This window comes from Venturia canescens, chromosome 11 (genome assembly GCF_019457755.1).
Source record: "Venturia canescens isolate UGA chromosome 11, ASM1945775v1, whole genome shotgun sequence".
Taxonomy (NCBI): domain Eukaryota; kingdom Metazoa; phylum Arthropoda; class Insecta; order Hymenoptera; family Ichneumonidae; genus Venturia; species Venturia canescens.
Genome location: NC_057431.1, coordinates 3,552,738 through 3,572,165, shown reverse-complemented (window position 1 = coordinate 3,572,165; position 19,428 = coordinate 3,552,738). Strand labels below are relative to the sequence as shown.

Here is a 19,428-nt window from a genome sequence, read left to right as displayed (position 1 = left end):
GGAGTGTTTCTGTATAACATTTCAGAGAGTGGTAGAGTTTAGTCTTTCGTGAAATTTAACAAATGATTACTGTAGGTAAAAGGATACTCCAACTAAGAGATGCTGTCATATTCTAATGAGTTCCAGTTCATTCAATCGTTCTGAACTGACTTCCGTTTCCGGTGACAGTGGGGAAACAGTGGAGAAAAATAAGGTGCGGGAAATAAAGGGAAAGAGAGCAAAGAAACAGTGTGGGGAGAGAAAGTGAGGGTGGAAAAGTGGGGAAGAGCGGCGGTAAGAGTGTGGAGGGCAAAAGAGCGTAAGTGGAAGGTGGGGGAAGAAGTGAAAAAACCGAGGATAAAAAGGGGACGAAAAGATAGAGGTTAGAGTGGCTTAGTGGCTTAGGGTGAAGTAGGTAGAGAGTGAGGTGTGAGAAGTTGGGAGTAAGCGAGCGAGGAAAAGTAGGTCAGCGGCGTGTGGAGAACGGCGAAAGTAGGAAAGAGGAGCAGGTTGGTAAGGTAGAGGCGGGATAGGTAAGGTAGGAAAGAAAGGATAAAGAAGGAAATAGAGAAGGAGAGTGGAGATAGTGGATATAAAGGAAATGAGTGAGCAGAGCAAGAGAGGAATGGGGGACGGGGTAATGAGAGTGAGGAGCATGGAGGGGGGGGGGGGGAAGAGCGAGTAGTGTAGGGAATATAATGGAAGCGATTCTGGCAGGGGACAGGAAGAAGAGGGAAAGGGAGGAAGGAATGGCGAGAGGGGAAGACGGAGGGGAGGTGGAGGCGTTTAAGAGAAGTAGAAAACTGGCGAGGTCGCCGGAGAGAGAGGAGGGAGAGGCGGACGAGATAGTAAGAAGGGTAGGGGAGATGATGAAGGAGTTGTTGAAGCAGGAGTTAAGGCAAGAGTGTGGGAGAATAGAGAGTAAGGTGGACAGGTGGGCGGAAGAGGTGAGAAAGGAGCATGATGAGATGAGAAGGCAGTGGGGAGAGGAGAGGGAAATGTTCAAAAAGAAGATTGAGGAATTGGAGCGAAAAGTGGAGGTACTGGAGAAGGAAAGAGGGGAGGGGGGAGAGGGTGGGGAAAGGATCGGGAGAAGAGTGTGGGAGGTGGAAAAAGAGCTGGAGAGGAGAGAGAGGGAGGAAAGGAGAAACAATATAGTGGTGAGAGGGGTGAATGTGGCTGAAGGGGTGGAGTGGGAGAGGGAGATAGAGAAGATATGGGAGAGATTAGGAGTGGACGGAGGCAGGAAAGAGATGAGAAGAATAGGGAGGGTGGATGAGGGAGGGAGGGGGATGGTGTTAATAAGGCTGGAGGGAAGGGAGAAGAAGGTGGAAATAATGAAAGCGAAAGTAAAGTTGAGAGGGAATAGAGAAAGGATAGAGGATGATCTGACAAAAGAGGAAAGGAGAATAAAATGGCTGGTAGAAGGGCAGGCATATGAGGAGAGGAGAAAAGGAAAGAGGGTGAGGGTAGGATATATGAGGATGTGGGTGGATGGAAAGGTATTGGTGTGGAATGAGGGAGAGGGGAGGTGCACGGAAAGTGTGGGAAACGAATGAGGGAAAGGGACGGGGGGGAGGCCAGGGGAGCAGTCAAAAGAAGGGGGAACGTGGTGAGAGAAAGCAAAATAGAAGAGGTATATAAAGTGGGATTTTGGAATGTGGCGGGGGTGATGAATAAGGACGAGGAGTTCTGGGAGGGTATAAAGCGATGGGATGTGGTGGTTATGTCGGAAACGTGGGCAACGGAGGAGGGGTGGGGGGCGATAAGGGAAGGATGGAAGAAGGGATTCAGGTGGGTGATACAGGGAGCGAAGAGAGGGAAGGGAAGGGGAAGGGCGAAGGGTGGTATGGCGTTCGGGGTGAAGGAAGAGATCGAGGAAGAAGAAGGGGGGACAGAGCCGGGGGAGGAAGGATGGATGGAAAGAAGGGTGAAGTTGGGGACGGAGTGGTGGATGATAGTGGGGGTGTACGTAAACGGGGACATGGAGAGGAAAAAGGAGCTGATGAGCCGGTGGATGGAAAGAGCAGGGGGGGGGAAGGTGGTGATTGGGGGGGATATGAACGTGAGAACTGGAAGGGAAGGCGGAGGTTGGGACGGATGGCGGGTAGGGGAGAGGGAAGCGGTGAGGAGTTCAAGGGACGAGATAGTGACGAAGGAAGGAAAAGAATGGTGCAAGTTCGTGAATGAGAGAGGATGGAGGATAGTGAATGGAAGTGTGGAGGGGGATAGAGAGGGGGAGTGGACGTTTGTGGGGGGAAGGGGTAAGTCGGTAATTGATTACGTGGTAGTGGGGGAGAAAGTGTGGGAAAGAGTGAGGAAATTGGAAGTGGTGAGTAGGGTGGACTCCGACCACATGCCGGTGGTAGTGTGGCTCAAGGGGAGGGGGGGAAGAAGAGGGGCGAGTAAGAAGGGAGTGGGGAAGAGGAAGGAGGGAAGAGGAATGTGGACAGAGAAAGGAGTGGAGAAGTTTCGAGAGGAATTTGGGAGATGGGAATGGGATACAGAGGGGGTAGAAGAAGGATGGGAGGAAATGAGGGGGAGAATAAAGAGGGCGATGAGGAAGACTGAGGAAGAGCGGGCGGAGGGGCAGAGTGGGGGATGGTGGGATGAGGAATGTAGAAGGGCAAAGGAAGAGGCGAGAAGGGAGCTGGAGAGGTGGAAGAGAGAGGGAAAAGAAGAGGAAAGGTACAGGAGAGAGAAGAAGAAGTTCAGGAGAATTTGTGAAGAAAAGAAAATGAAGGAGAGGGAAAGATGGGAAAGAGAGATAGAGGAGATAAGGACGGAGGGTCAGGTATGGGAGGTAGTCAATAGGGGGAGGAGGAGGAGAAAGGGGGTGAATAAAAAGATAAGAAGAGAAGAATGGGATAAGTACTTTAGAGAGGGGCTGGGAGGGGTAACAGAAAGAAGGGTGAGACTGGGGGAAAGGAGGAGGGAAGGGGAGGACGAAGAAGAAACGGTGATAACAACGGAAGAGGTGAAGAAGGCTATAAGGAAGTTGAAGGACAGAAAAGCGATGGGGGAGGATGGAATTCCGAACGAAGTGTGGAAGTACGGAGGGGAGAGGGTAGTGAATAGCCTGAAGAGGATGTGTGAGAAGGTGTGGATGGGGGAAGGGTGGCCGGAAGGTTGGAAGGAAGGGATAGTGGTGCCAGTAGTGAAGAAGGGGGAGGGGAAAAGGGTAGAGGAATATAGAGGGGTGACTCTAACGCAAACGGCGTATAAGGTGTACGTAGGGATATTGGCGGAAAGATTGAGGATGGAGGTGGAGGGGAAGGGGATGATGCCAAGGAGTCAGGCGGGATTCAGGGAAGGGATGGGAACTATGGATAACGTATACGTACTGAACTATTTGATAAATAGGGAAATAACGAAAAGGAGGGGAAAGGTGGTGCTGTTGTTTGTTGATTTGAAGGCGGCCTTCGACTCGGTGGATAGGGCGAAGCTGGTGGAGAGTATGAGGAAGAGAGGGGTAAGGGAGGGGCTAATTGAGAGGTGCGAGGAGGTGATGAAGGAGACGTATGCGAGGGTGAAGGTGGGTGGGGAAAAAGGTGAGAAGTTTTGGACAGAGAAAGGGGTTAGGCAGGGGTGTCCGCTGAGCCCGCAGCTATTTACGCTGATGCTGGCGGACATGGATGAAGAGCTGGAAAAAGGGCGGTGGGGAGGGGTGAAGCTGGGGGGTGGGGGGAAGGTATATTCGCTGGCGTATGCGGATGATGTGGTATTGTTGGCGAAGGATGAGGACGAGATGAAGGGGATGATGAGGACGATGGAGAGGTACATAGAGGGGAAAGGGCTGGAGGTGAATACGGGAAAGACGAAGGTGATGAGGTGTAGGGTGGGAGGGGGAAGAAAAAGAAAGGTGGTATGGCAATGGGGAGGAGTAAGGATAGAAGAGGTGAATAGGTATACGTACTTGGGTTATGTGGTGAGAGCGAATGGAAGTCAGGAGGAGCAGGTGGAGGAGAGGGTGATGAAGGCGGCGAAGATAATGGGGAAGGTATGGGGGATAGGAAAAAATAAGTTTGGTAGCGATTGGGGAAGGAGAGTGTGGCTTTTCGATAAGTTGGTGTGGCCAGTAGTGGGTTATGGAGTGGAGATTTGGGGGTGGAAGGGAAGGGAGATAGTAGAGAGGCTGCAGGAAAGGTATTTAAGATGGGTGCTGGGGGTGTCGAGAGGGGTGGCGGGGTATATGGTGAGGGAAGAACTGCAAAGGGATAAGCTGGAGGTGCGAGCGGGGATGAGAGCATGGGGATACGAGAAGAGATTGGAGACGGGGAAAGGGGGAGAATTGGCGAGAAGATGTAGGGGTGAGATGAAGAGAAGGGCAGGCGGAAGGCAGGAAGCAAGAGGATGGGAGAGTGAAAGGAAGGAGTTTTACTTAAGGATGGGATGGGATCTGGAGGAGGTGGAGAGGAGATGGGAGAGTGGGGATATGAAGGGGGAGTATATAGTGAGGGAGGAGAGAGTAAGGCAGGAGGAGGGGAGATGGGAGAGGATAATTAAATCAAGGAGTAACAGGGATTACAAGTTTGTGAAGGAGAGAGGGATCCCGGGATATTTGAAAAAGGGGTGGAAGGAGGAGAGATGGGGGAGGGTAGCCAGGTTCAGGCTAGGGGACGAGATGAGAGGGGGGAGGTACTGGGAGCAGAGGGAAGGGAGGGAGTGTAGGATGTGCACGAGTAGCAGGGAGACGTGGGAGCACGTGATGGAGGAATGTACGGGGTGGGGGGCGGAGGAGGGTTGGCAAAATATGAGGGAAGAGGTGTTGGGAGGGGAGGGTCAAGGGGAGGAGTGGATGAAGAAGATTGAGGAGTGGAGAGGGTAGAAGGGAGGGAGTAAAAAGGTGCAGCGGAAACGGAGGTCGCGCGCGGCGTGCAATGGTGTAAGAGGAGTGAGGAATGTGTGTGGGTGTGAATGATATCTCTCTCTCTCGAATTGGAGCGTGTATAGGTTAAGGGCGAGAAGGCAAATAGGCTAAAGAGAAGAAGGGTGTAGAATAAGGAAATGTGTAAATTATGTGTAAATTATGTATATCGAAAAATGTAAAAAGGTGTAAAAATGGAATGTTAAGGAAGTCGAGCTGTAACCCGAAAGGGAAAAATAAAGGCTATATATATGACTGGAGTGTTTCTGTATAACATTTCAGAGAGTTCTAGAGTTTAGCATTTCGTAAAATTGAATAAATGATTATTCCCGGTAGAAAGATACTTCAACTTCGAAACATATGCCAGCATTTTATGGTTTTGAATAGTCACTGGTGTGTTCTGGTATAACTTTTCGAAGTATTCTAGTCTTTGTTAATTCCGTTAAATGTACTACATTATTGTTGTTAATTAAAAGAAACTTCATCCATGAGATACTGTCGTATTCGTATGAGATCCAGTTGATTCAATAGTTCTTCATGATGACTGAGGTGTTTTTGTATACCCTTTCAAAGAGTTCTAGCCTCCAGCACTTTATAGAATTATTAAAAGTACACCGTCACACAAAAAAAAAGTGGTTAAAACCTAGAACCAGACCCATCAATATCTATATATTTTGGCCCGCTGAATGCGAATCCGGAACCGGATTGGCCAATATACCTCCAAAATTTTGAGTAAGTTCCAAAAAACCGCAAAAATGGCGGAAAACCGCTGTTAAAAGCATGATAAAAGTTGTCCTCGACTTACTCGGAGATGTTCTTTATGTGATTTGACGCGCTGAATCTGAATCTACGGTTAGATTGGCCGATGCACTCCAAAAATATTGAGTAAATTCCAAAAAACAACAAAAATGGTGGAAAATTGCTGTTAAAAGCATAATAAAAGTTGTCATCGACATTAATCGGGGCTGTTTTTATGTAATTTGATGCGCTGAATCTGAATCTGGAGTCAGATCGGCTGATATACTACTTCCACTTCACATTAAGCTTGTTCTTATAACGCAGTATGTAAAAGCTCTGAACAAAGATGGCAATTGTTTCCAGTATTTGGGAGAAAAGCTACCCGCGATGAGGGATGCGGAATTAGGGGGGTATATTTGATGAACCAAAAATTCGTAGTTTGTTTGAAGACGGAAATTTCATAAAAAAAAAATAAACGATACTGAGAAAAAAGCTTGGCAAAGTTTCAAAAACGTTTCTTAAAACTTGCTGGGAAATACGAAAAGTGATAATTATCAAAATTTAGTTAAAAAGTTGTTGGAAAATTTTAGAAAAGTGGGCTGGTTGATGAATATCATTCTGCACTTTCTACACTCCCATCTCGACTATTTTCCTGAAAACCTTGGAGATCTAAGTGAAGAACAAGAAGAAAGATTTTATAAGACATATCAGTGAAATGGAGAATCGGTATCAGGGAAGGTGGAATATCAATATAATGGCATATTTTTGCTGGACGCTAAAGAGAGAAAGAAGAAGAGAAAGCCGCTACATATCTCAATCGAAGAGAAAAGAATCCGTTAACAGAGAAGAACGCGGTTTAAGATCGGTGATAATTTTTATCTTCTCCTGTTACTTACTGAAAATGAAAAAAAAAAATCAATTACGCAGAATTCAAACTAAAGAACAATCATGCCTGCGGTAGTTTTATATTAAACTTTTTTATACTATCTTCCCCAGTTTCTAGTTTATTGAATACAGATTATATAGATCTTTTTTTTGTGTATGATTCAAGATGAATCATTCATGTTTAGAACATTTAAAAAACTATTTTTTTTACGTTTTTTTGCTATTTTTGGTTATTTTTCACGAGCGGAAGTATGCATTCTCGGGACTACTAGCAACCGCAGTCGGATTGAGTTGCTCGAAATTCGTAAAGAACAATTTTAGCCAGTTTTTTCCTAGAAAGCAAAATTTTGGAGAAGTACGAGTTAAATCGATAACCAGTTTCGGTTTCAGCGCATCAAAATAAAAATGCAGCGTACTCGATCTGCATCACTAAAACTTTTTCCATACCCATGTTAGCGACTTTGACCCATTTTTAGCGATGTTTGCATTTTACTCACTATTTTGGGGTGTGTGGGCCAATCGAACCTCAGATACAAATTCAGTGCGTCAAATTACATAAAAAACACCGCCGTGTTAGGTTAAAGACAACTTTTATTATGCTGTTAATAGAGATTTTTCGCAGTTTTTGCTCTTGTTTAGAATTTACTCGAAATTTTTGGGGCGTATCAGCCAATCCAAGCTTAGATTCAGATTCAGCGCATTGAATTACATAAAATGCATCCCCGATTAAGGTCGAGGACAACTATTATCACGCTTAAAACAGCGATTTTTTTCCTATTTTTGCAGTTTTTTGGAATTAGCGCAAAGTTTTTAGTATGTATCGGCCAATCCGACCTTAGATTCAGATTCAGCGCATCAAATTACATAAAATGCATCCCCGGTTAAGGTCGAGGACAACTTTTATCACGCTTGAAACAGCGATTTTTTGTCATTTTTGCTGATTTTTGGAATTAACGCAAAGTTTTTAGTATGTATCGGCCAATGCGATCTTAGATTCAGGTTCAGCGCATAAAACTGCATAAAATGAAACCTCCATTAAGGTCGAGAACAACTTTTATCACGCTTGAAACAGTATTTTTTTGCGATTTTTGCTGTTTTTTGGAATTTACTTAAAGTTTTTGGTATGTATCGGCTAATCCGACCATAAATTCAGATTCAGTGCATAAAATTACATAAAATGAATCCCCTATTAAGGTCGTGAACAACTTTTATCATGCTTAAAACAGCGATTTTTTGCCATTTTTGCTGGTTTTTGGAATTAACGCAAAGTTTTTGGTATGTATCGGCCAATCCGACCTTAGATTCAGGTTTAGCGTATAAAATTTCATAAAATGAATACCCAATTAAGGTCGAGGACAACTTTTATCATGCTTGAAATAGCGATTTTTTGCCATTTTTGCAATTTTTGAAATGTATTCAAAGTTTTTGGTATGTATCGGCTAATCCGACCTTATATTCAGATTCAGTGCATCAAATTACATAAAATGCATCCCCGATTAAGTCCGAGGACAACTTTTATCATGCTTGAAACAGCGATTTTTTTCTATTTTTGCAGTATTTTGGAATTTACTCAAAGTTTCTGGTATGTATCAGCCAATCCAATCTTAGATTCAGATTCAGCAGGCTAAATTACGAAGAGGTTGATGGGTACGATTCTAGGCACTGACCAGTTTTGTTTTGTGTGCCGGTGTTATTATTGTTGATAAGATAAAACTTTAACCGAGACATTCTATTGTACTCAGATGAGCTCCAGTTCATTCAATGGTTCTGAACAATAAATAGAGCGTTTCTATATAACTTTCGGCGAGTTCTAGCCTTTAACAATTCGCGAAATTTAATCAATACGTAAAAGGAAACTCCAACGATGGGATGCTGTCATACTCTAGTGAGTTTTAATTCAATTAATGGTTTTAGATAGTGACTGGAGTATTCCTGTATAATCTTCCAAATTTCTAGCCTCCAGCGCATCACAGAATTTTTAAAATTATCGTTGGTGATAAAAAGAAACTTCAACCATGAGATGCTATCATACTCGTAGGAGTTCCAGTTTATCCAACGGATTCTAAATGATGACTGGAATGTCATGCTGTCATATTCTAATTAGTTCTAGTTTATTTAATGGTTTGAATAGCGACTCGAGTGGTCCTGTATAACTTTTCAACGTCTTCTAGCCTTGAGCATTTCATGCATTTTAATAAACGATGATTATGAATAAAGGGAAACTCTAACCACGAGACGCTGTCATACTCTTACGAGTTCCAGTTTATCTAATGGTTATGAATAGTGACTGAAGTGTTCTTGTATTACTTTTTAAAGTATTCTAGCTTTTAGCATTTCGTGACGTTTACTACATTATTGTTGTTGATAGAAAGAAACTTTAATCATGAGATGCTGTCATAATCGTGCGAGTTCCAGTTCACTCAATGGTTCAGAATGATGACTGGACTGTATCTGTACCAACGCTTTTTGGAGATATATCTTCACAAAGTTCTAGCCTCCAGCGCTTCATGGAATTATTAAAATTACTATTTTTGATAAAAATACTTGAACCAAGATGCTGCCATAGTCTGACCAGTTCCAGTTTATTCAATGGTTCTGAAGAATGAGTGGAGCGTTTCTGTATAACATTTCAGAGAGTGGTAGAGTTTAGTCTTTCGTGAAATTTAACAAATGATTACTGTAGGTAAAAGGATACTCCAACTAAGAGATGCTGTCATATTCTAATGAGTTCCAGTTCATTCAATCGTTCTGAACAATAACTATAGCGTTTCTGGATAACATTTCGGAGAGTTGTACCGTTTAGTTCTTCGTGAAATTTAATAAAAATAAAAAACAATCGAAAAAATTCTGTAAAGAAAAATAAAAAAATTTCAAAAAAATTTATAAATATTGAAGACATTGAAAAATGTACTATCCAAGTTACATGCAGTATAAAAATGTATGATATCAATTGGAGGCCAAGTTTTTATTGATAATTTGGAATATTTATCAAAAAAATTGGAAACTGTAATGAAATTCATGATAATTATTTTCACGAAAAAAGTTAATGAAAAAAAAGACATAACGGAAGTTACGTGCAGTACTAAAATGTATTATATCAATTCGAGGTCAAGTATTTATCAGTTATTCGAAATATAATCTCCAGCGACAAATGAGCGTTGAGAATCCTTGTGGGGCTCACAACGTTTTATCAAAATTACTAAAAAATTAATGGAAATAAAATCATTAAAAATTCACATGAAAGTCATTCGTTACTTCATCAAGGTATACACTTTAAAGAATCGATTCCCCTTCGACTTTCAGGATCCCCTGGTAATATTCACAACATTCAACTTCGATTGGATCGGTACAAATTATGTTCAAATACGTCTTAAACGTACTTGTCCGGCCCATCACTTTTTATTCAAATTGCTCATTCGACAACAAATCAGGGCTCTTCTATAATGACAAATATAATAAAATGGATAAAAATAAAAATAATATCTCCAAGTAATTTGAACTTGATTGTTCGCAAGTTCGTATAGCAATATCCACTTCTTAATTTCTTCAGTGAACACATACCATTCGGTAAGAACCAATGAAAATGAGAAATAATCAGGCGCATTACTAGAAATTTTCAAACCTACTGCAATGTTTTTTTTTCTATAGTCACGTACACATTTTGATAAATATCACTAGTCGAGTACGACACGTGGATTCCTGGAATTTGTAGAAAAATGATTTTGTTGTGAATTATGACTCCATATAATATAAATAGATTAATCAACTTCATCTTTCATTTTCGTTTCATTTTGACAAGAGCGATTCGAAGGAAAATTATTTTCTCGGGAATTACTGTTCCTTAATATTAACACATGCATTAACTTCGTTTTTGATTTGTTTTCGAATGAGCAATTTGAATAAAAAGTGATGGGCCGGACAAGTACGTTTAAGACGTATTTGAACATAATTTGTACCGATCCAATCGAAGTTGAATGTTGTGAATAATACCAGGGGATCCTGAAAGTCGGAGGGGAATCGATTCTTTAAAGTGTATACATTGATGAAGTAACGAATGACTTTCATGTGAATTTTTAATGATTTTATTTCCATTAATTTTTTAGTAATTTTGATAAAACGTTGTGAGCCCGACAAGGATTCTCAACGCTCATTTGTCGCCGGAGATTATATTTCGAATAACTGATAAATACTTGACCTCGAATTGATATAATACATTTTAGTACTGCACGTAACTTCCGTTATGACTTTTTTTTCATTAACTTTTTTCGTGAAAATAATTATCATGAATTTCATTAAAGTTTCCAATTTGTTGGATAAATATTCCAAATTATCAATAAAAACTTGGCCTCCAATTGATATCATACATTTTTATACTACATGTAACTTGGATAGTACTGTGACGTGACATTTCTGCCCCGCCACTCGTACGGACGTTGTCGACCAGTGGACCGGGTTTACGGCCCTTTTGACGTCCCTCGACTCGTCGGGCGATGTTCGGAGTGAGACTCAGCACCACGTAGCTCTTAAGTTTAGCTTAGAATGCGCCTATATTACCGACCGAGCGTTAATTACCTTCTGTGACTACCTTTTACCTCCGAGTGCAGGGTGGAGAGAGAATTTTAGTTTGTCTGTTTTTGAATAATAATGACGTTGCGTTTTGACAGTGGAGTTCGATATTGGAGCGAGTTGGTGTTGTCGCTACCACAGGGGCCTAACAATTAAAACTTGACGGCTGTCTCTCCGGCTGTTCGAGCCGATCTCGTTCGCAAGGACCCGTCCTCCCACACCGTCTACGAGCACCGAAAAACAATCTCGACCTGCGGGCGGTTGAAATAACACGCTGGCATTGGCCATTTCATGAACGCCGCCCGTGTATTTCCCGCCGTAGCAACCCCGAGTTGCACCGCCCGCACTACCGTAGATTCGGGTGTCAAAGTCCGCGTGAACCGGCGCCTCGTCAGGTGGGATCTGGGGGAGTTTTCCGGAGGTGAGGTGCTGTTTTGCCTGGTGGTTATTTTGTGGGCCCACCACGCATCCTAGACGTCAGGAATCGTGAGGGAGGCCTCCCCTCAGCCTTCCGGAGCTGCCCGCCGGATCCCCAAGAGGAAAGACACCCGGATCACGGTCATCTTGTAGGGAGGAGTGTTTCGAGTGAGCGGGAAAGGTGAGAGCAGCGGAGGAGTCAGTATTCGATACGATCGTGCAACAAACGTAACAGCAATTACGACTCTGACGCAATCCCCGTTTGAAAATCCCGCGCGGCAGCGCGAACCCCGAGTTCGCGCTCGGGTTCGCGCCTAACGCGTGAAGCGCTGCAGTACCTGGGCCTCGTGGTGGGGATAACGCCGAATCGCGAGGACCGCTCGCACGCACCAATTAGTCTTTCTTCGAGCATCGTTACGACGAGTCCACAACCGAGCCTTCTCAGAGTCGAGTTTTCTTGGTCCTGGTGCGGCGAGCGTGTTCCTCGGTAAGTCCACGTCTCTTTCTCCATCGAATTCGGTAGTTAAGTCGAGTCCTTTTTGAGTTTCGGAATATAGTTCCGGTTTCTGTAGAGTTTTTTTTGTTTTGGCCGTTGTAGTCGGGCACGGGGCCGAAGTATCGAGCGAGATTGTGGCCGATACTTCCCGTGTTCATTCTTTAGTACGGCAGTTTTGCGTGGCTCGACTTGACTATCGAACTCACAGTCCATTTGGTCTTCGCGTTAATTAATTAAAGTCTTGTTCATTCAAATATTTCGAAAATATCGAGTTCAAGTCTGATGTAATGTAGTATTAAGCGCTGGGACTTTCCACGCAGTTACGTTGTTCTCTCTCTCTCTCCCTGCACGCGCTGAGGCTCTCGCCGGCCTGTTCGTTCGCGCGGTCGCGCGTCGTTTATACGGCAGTACTTTCTATCTTTTGTGTTGAATATTTCTCGAGTCTTTCTTTTGCCTGAGCCTTCACGCTACGATGTCTACTGCGTGTCGTATTTTGATCACTTTCCGATATATTTTGCGAGTGGCGTTACGCCCTAAATTTCAATCCGTCTCATATCGTCCCAACGTTAATTTTTCTATTACTTTATTTTCTAACCCCCTCTCGATCGACCGGGTGCCGCTACCTTTTGCCTTGCATTGCCTGCGACACCGTTCGTTCTGACGTGGGTTATCTTTTGCCTATTACCTCCAGCCCCGCTTGTCGGGTTACTGGCTACCTGTTACCTGCCATGTCAGAGCATCGGTTGTCGTCTATCTACGGCACCTGTGAGATCGCGGGGCGAATCGCTAATCGTTTTCACCCGGCGGATTCGCGCCCGCCGTACGCGAATTTCCATCGTCGCGGCGCAAGACCTAACCGTTGTACGCTCGGACTCGTTAGCGACTTACTTCCCCCCCCCGGTTTTGTTTTATATCGCATCCACTCTATTTCTAATATGTCTCTCGCTGTATTCTGATCTATTCATCGAGCTTTCGAATAAATTGTGAAACCTTTTCTGAATTACTTGATTTGTGTCGGCTATATTTTTTTTGTTGCGTTATGAATTGTTACTCTCTCCCAAGGATCCCCCCCCTCTACCTTTTGTACCTCAGCTGAGCTGAGTAGCCGGACCGTCCTCGGTCACTTGTTTCCCTCGTGCTCTCTATATTCTAATTTTGCCTGACGTTACCATCGCGAGATCCGACGAAATTCAAGTCGATTCATTCGGCGGTACTTTGTACCTGGCGCCCAGTCCGTTCTCGCAGCCGGAGAGTAGCGCGAGGCGAGGTGAGTGAGCCGGGAAGGGACGAATCGTACCTCCCCGGGAAAAATTCGTTACAGTACATTTTTCAATGTCTTCAATATTTATGAATTTTTTTTTTTTTTCTTTACAGAATTTTTTCGATTGTTTTTTATTTTTGTTGAATTTTTTTGAACTTTTCAATTTTTCGTTTATTATTTTTATTATAGAATTTTTTTCCCGGTTCTAAATCTTTTTTCTATGTCATCCAGAAACAAGAGACCATCAATGTACTTGTCTCAACCTTTTTTTCCCTATCAAGATTCCGGAAGCAACAAACGACAAAACGAGAGGAAAGAGGGAAAACCAGAATCTACTGCAGTGAGCTCAGAAGCGAGAAATGCTGAGCCGGTCATTCGCAGCGACGAAATAATCGAGCTGATAAGGAATGAAATGAGACAAACTGGTCAAATCCCAAATACATACGTAGATCGTCCAAGTACTTCGGGAACAGATGTTGTCAAGGAAATAAGCGAGAAAATACGAGTCGAACTAGTGGGCAAAGACACGAGCAAACGAGAGTATAAATTGACACAACAAACAAAATATGAACATTTCATGGATTTTCTCACGTCGGAATTGAGAATTCTGGATTTGCTCTATATTATCAATCCGAACGAAAAACCCAACTTTACGGTGGACAACGCAACGAGAGAGAAACATACGTTTAAAGTTAGAGACATCCTGATCAACAGACTGGATCAGTAGTATTATTCAAAAATCGATAAAATCAAGGATCCAATCGAAATTGTAAACAAGATCAAGGAAATGAAACGATATGAGACGAATTTGACCTCCATGACAATCCGAAAACGATTGTACAACATTGAATATATTCCAACCAAAGAGAAAGCTGCGGAATTCTGGGATCGGTTTGAAGAATTAGTGCGAAATTATGACAGTCTCCCAAACGTGAATCCACTTTCACATGACGAAAAGAGGGATGCATTCTTCAACGCGATCACAACTGCTATACCACAAGTTCAGTCGATTGACTTTGTGACCACGAATTCAACTGGAAAAGGCCTTACCTACGATCAGTTAAAGGCATTCATCATCCAGCACGAAGCAAACAAAACACAAACAGACGACACGAAACCTGCGGCACTGAGTATAAGAAAACACGATTCGAAGAACCGATGCTATGGATGCGGCGGTCAGGGTCATCACGCTGACGAATGTCCACATGAAGGCAAACCTCAATGTTACGAGTGCGGAAAGATTGGACACATTGCGAGAGAGTGCACGATACGGAAGAATAAGCAGAGTGAATCGGCTACGTCATCGAAATATAGGTCATCGTCAAAACACCACAGCAAAAACGCTCATCGTCCGATGAACAGCAGCAGCTTCCGTGGCAAGCGTAAGTTTGGAGGATCAAATCGAGAAAATTCTGCAAAACGAGCGAAGGTTGACAAAGGACGGAGTGGCCAACAAAAGAACAAGGACCAGAGAAACCAAGACGATGGGAAAGAAAACCAAAATGGTAGCAAAATGCGTAAAGGTGAGATTGAAAGTACAGAAATTAATTTGATAAATTATAATACAATGACTCCAACGAATTCGCAAATTAACGAAAGTGAGATTGAGAGTAATATTACCTTTACAAAATTTCTGGCTGACTCGGGCGCAACGGAGCATCTAACGAACTCCAAGCTCATATTCAAAACTTTTGACCATACGAAGAAAAGTTCGATAAAGTGTGCAAATAAAGAGGCACACGCCGATTTAGAATCGGAGGGAGTTGGCACGGTAGAAGTTAAGTTAAATAATGTCGAGTCTATGAGATTGGAGGATGTTATATGTGCCAAAGCCTTATCTGAAAATCTCTTATCCCTACGAAAATTCGCAGATATGGGACTGAGCATTTACATGGATAACCAACAAATCGATATTTTTGATCCTACGTCACACGAGTCGCTTATCAAGGAAATCTATCAGAAACCTTTCTGGAAAATTGAGCTAGAAGTAGATAAAACGAGTGGTAAATTCCCAGGTTCGAACGAGAGTAAAACGAAGAGATCAGTGGCTTATTTAACGACAGAAAGCTCAGAAAACGAAACCCGATATATGACTCGGAGTGTGGCAAAAGCAAAGGATGTTATATCGATAGACGAAGATCCAATATCAACCAAATTTGAGGCTCAGAATAAGGCTACTGAAACAGAAAAGATTTCTTTGACGGAAGTATCGAAGACGAGCGTACCGGAAAACGAAAAGACAAGCCTCAACGGTAAGGAAGGTATAAGCGAAATAGTTACCCCGAGTATTCAAAATTTCAACTCCGATCTATCGATTTGGGATCGAAAACTCGGCAATGTTGAGGACATTCAGTCTGAAGAATTCACGAGCGATGAAACACCATTCAACGAGAGGTATGAGAAATTCTTGGACTAGAATAAGGCCTTGTTGTGGCATGTAAGACTCGGACACGCATCTATAGATTACCTGAAGTCTTTACAAAGGAAGTTTCCGGAGAATAAAAGTTTGCAAAACGCAAAATTCGATGAGTCGATCAAGGAGTGTGAAATTTGCATGATAGCGAAATTCAATAAATTACCCTTCAACAAAACGAGAGAATGAGCGGTAAGACCATTAGAGAGAATACACTCGGATACGATGGGACCTATAAGTCCTAAGACACATCCGAAGGGTTATCGATTCATTTCGGTATTTGTGGACGACTACTCGAGATTAGCGATGACCTATCCTATGAAAACGAAAAGTGAAACCGGGGAATGCCTAGAAGTGTTCATTAAGAGTGCAAGGAATCTTTTGGGTTACGATGCGAAGGTTTGCTACTTGCAATCTGACCAGGGCACCGAATTTACCGGAGGATACACGATCGAAATCCTCAATAAAATCGGAGCCGAATCCCGACTATCGACTCCGTACACGCCCGAACACAATGGAACGGCTGAGCGATTCAATCAAACGATCCAGAAAAAGGTGCGTTCGTTCATCTTTGATTCGAAACTTCCTGAAAACATGTGGGATCTGGCGCTCGGAGCAGCCACATATACATACAACAGGACCCCGCATAAGTCGACCAATATGGAGATACCTATCCAGAAATTTGCACCCGAGAAGATTTTCGATGTCTTTCAGTTAAAACGGTTCGGATGTCTGGCTTACATGAAAGTCCAAAGAAACACGGGGCCGAAATTCGGGAGCATCGGGAAACGAACGATTCTGGTAGGCTACACTCCTTCTGGATTCATTTTGCTCAGACCTGAAGAAGGAAAATTTTACGAGAGTAGAGACGTACGCTTTAACGAGAAACTGGTTTATGGGGATAAATACCGTAAACAAAGCATTAAGGACTGGGAGTTCGAATCGGTTGAAGGTAACAGAGAAAATTGGTTTGTTGAATTCGATCAAGAAACGAGAGAAAATTTATCAAAGTCCTCAAAACCGGAGGGAGAGGTCAAAAGAAAGCGAGGCAGACCTAGGAAAATTCCGATTAATCTCGAAAACGCGATGTCTAAAACAATGAGAGGAGATGACGATGCGGTTGCGGACCAAGAGCTAATTGAAACGGGAAAAGTACAGAAATCTGAGGGGACGAACGAAATAGACGACCCGAGCTACCACGCTCTGTTGGCTGAAATCAACCAAGATCCATCTTCGTATCGAGAAGCTATGCAAACGGGAGAAAAGGCTAAATGGCAAGAGGCGATCAAGGAGGAGTTGGCGTCTATGGAAGAGAATGAAATCTGGACACTGGTTAACAAAGCGGATATTGGGTCAAAACATATAAAACCCAATGTGATAGACTCAAAATGGGTTTTTAAAAGAAAAACTGAAACAGACGGCTATACAAAATATAAAGCTAGGCTCGTCATAAGAGGCTTTAAGGATCTCAAGAAGTACGATCTCACAGAAACGTATGCACCGGTTTCTCGCTTAGCTCTGGTGAGATCTGTATTTGCCATCATCAACAAATACGATCTGGATGTCGTGCAACTTGATGTAAAAACTGCTTTTTTATATGGAACACTAGACCAGGATATCTAAATGGAGATCCCGGAGGGCACAGAACATGACGAGATAACAAGGCGTACAAAAGTATGTAAATTGCAAAGAGCGTTGTATGGATTGCGCATCAGTCCCAAACGATGGAGTATTCGATTCACCGAAATAGCAAAACGAGCTGGGTTGACGTCGCATGATACAGAGCCTTGTCTCTTCACATGGCGAGAAGGAAGCAAATTCCTGATTCTGCTACTGTACGTTGACGACATGCTAGTGGCGAGTAACGACGAGAAAAGGATTCTCGAGGTCAAGACAGTACTTAAAAGAGAATTTAAAATCACAGAATTCGGTACTCCGAAGACGTTCTTGGGAATCGAGGTAGAAAGAACGAGAGAAAAACAAGAGATTCTCTTAAAGCAGGAGACGTATATTACAAAGATCCTGAAGAGATTCAAATTCGAAGACATGCATCCGCAACGTACTCCGAAGGTTACCACGCAGGTGGCCAACAAGGAACGGAAATCACGAGAAGACATTAACGAGAGCAAGCCAGTAGAAAACAGCCTGTACCGCGAAGCGATAGGGAGTCTTCTGTACCTGGCTAATGCTACGAGACCAGACATAATGTACTCGGTAAATGCGTTAAGCAGACACCAGATAAATCCAACAGACAACGAATGGCAAATGGTCAAACGGGTATTCAGATACCTCAAAGGTACAAAGAGTCTGGGATTAACCTTCGTTGGAAATCGGAACGATATGGAAGCTTACTCAGACGCGAGCTTTGCTGACTGCAAGGGCTCTCTTAGGACCAGTGGCTATGTCGTCAGATTGTACGGGGACGCAATAGCTTGGAAGACGCACAAGCAATCGTATGTCGCTCTGTCGACATGTCAGGCGGAGTATGTCGCCATGAGCGAGGCGTGCCAAGAACTGATTGCATTGGATAATTCTATGAAACTGATCCTTAGTGACTCCTTCTGCCCGATCACACTTTGGTGTGACAATCAAGCAGCTGAAGCTAGAGCAAAAATGAATTGGAATGGCAAATTGAGACACATGACGGAAATCAAGGAACACTACATCCGAGAATGTGTTCAACGCAAATTAGAAGAAATTAAATGGATATCGTCAAAAGGACAGCTAGCAGATATCATGACAAAACCCCTTTCATTTGAACTGCATCACCGACTAGCTAGCTGTATTATGAATGAAAGAGAGAAATTGCGAACGAACGGAAAAAAATTAATTAAGAATAATTGGAACCTGGAATAAATACTTAATTATGTTTTCCATATTGGTTGCAGGTGGTAAGAAATAACGAGAGCCGACGCAAGTGCGGGAGGGAGTGTTGGAATAATGGCGCCCTTGTCGCACGGCCCTCTCCTTTGCTTTCCCCTACCCCTTGCCTCACACTCTCGTAACATAGGCCGGTACGAGATCACTTCCGAGCGAACAAGCAGAACGAGCGGACAAAGTGTTAGAAGAGAGAGATATCATACTGTGTTACATTATAACGTGTAGTAAAATAAACATTAGAAATACGAGGTGTTGTTTTCCTTCAAACGAAAAGAAATTACAAAACATTTTTAACCGGATTCTGCCGTACAATTTCGTTTTTTTATGATTGATTTTTATTTCAATAAATAGTGTTGGGCCGGACAAGTACTTTTAACTTATATTTAAACATAATTTGTAACGATCCAATCGACGTCGAATATTGTGAATAATATCAGAAGCTCCTGAAAGTCTGAAAAGAATCGATTTTCTTATAAGTCTCTGCCACCATAGAGCAAGAAATGATTAGCTTGCATGTGATATTTTTGGATTTAAAAGCTTCTTAGAACAATTTCATAATGTTGAACTTTGGAGTTACTAATAAAATACTTGTCCACCGATTGATATCACAAATTTTAGTGCTGCACGTAATTCAAGTGGTAACTTTTTTCAATTCATTAGAAAATACTTGGCCTCGAATTGATATAATAAATTTTAATGCTGCACGTAAATAAGATGAATTTTTTTTCAATTGATTTAGCTGTTCGAATCAAATAAGAAGAAAGAGGCATCGGTTTCTAAGTTTTTTTTATGGATGGTAGGTATCCCCTAGGGAAAAAAAAGGTTGGGACAAGTACATTGATGGTCCCTCGTTTGCTGATAATTCCACCCATAAAAAAAACTTTAAACAAATTTTTTTTTTAATTGTAAAAAAAATTATTTCATAA

The 19,428-nt window shown here is 42.8% G+C and overlaps 2 protein-coding genes across 2 annotated transcripts; both read left to right on the top strand.

The window, feature by feature from the left end:
* Nucleotides 1-677: 677 nt before the first annotated feature.
* On the top strand, nucleotides 678-2,550 carry LOC122418369 (golgin subfamily A member 6-like protein 22). Its single transcript, XM_043432525.1, has 3 exons — nucleotides 678-1,442; nucleotides 1,661-2,157; nucleotides 2,487-2,550. The coding sequence occupies exons 1-3, from the start codon at nucleotides 678-680 to the stop codon at nucleotides 2,548-2,550; spliced, it is 1,326 nt and encodes a 441-aa protein (XP_043288460.1).
* An 11,232-nt stretch (nucleotides 2,551-13,782) lies between these two features.
* LOC122417809 (uncharacterized) lies at nucleotides 13,783-16,035 on the top strand. Its single transcript, XM_043431611.1, has 2 exons — nucleotides 13,783-14,732; nucleotides 15,081-16,035. The coding sequence occupies exons 1-2, from the start codon at nucleotides 13,997-13,999 to the stop codon at nucleotides 15,623-15,625; spliced, it is 1,281 nt and encodes a 426-aa protein (XP_043287546.1). The 5' UTR covers nucleotides 13,783-13,996; the 3' UTR covers nucleotides 15,626-16,035.
* The last annotated feature ends 3,393 nt before the right edge of the window (nucleotides 16,036-19,428 follow it).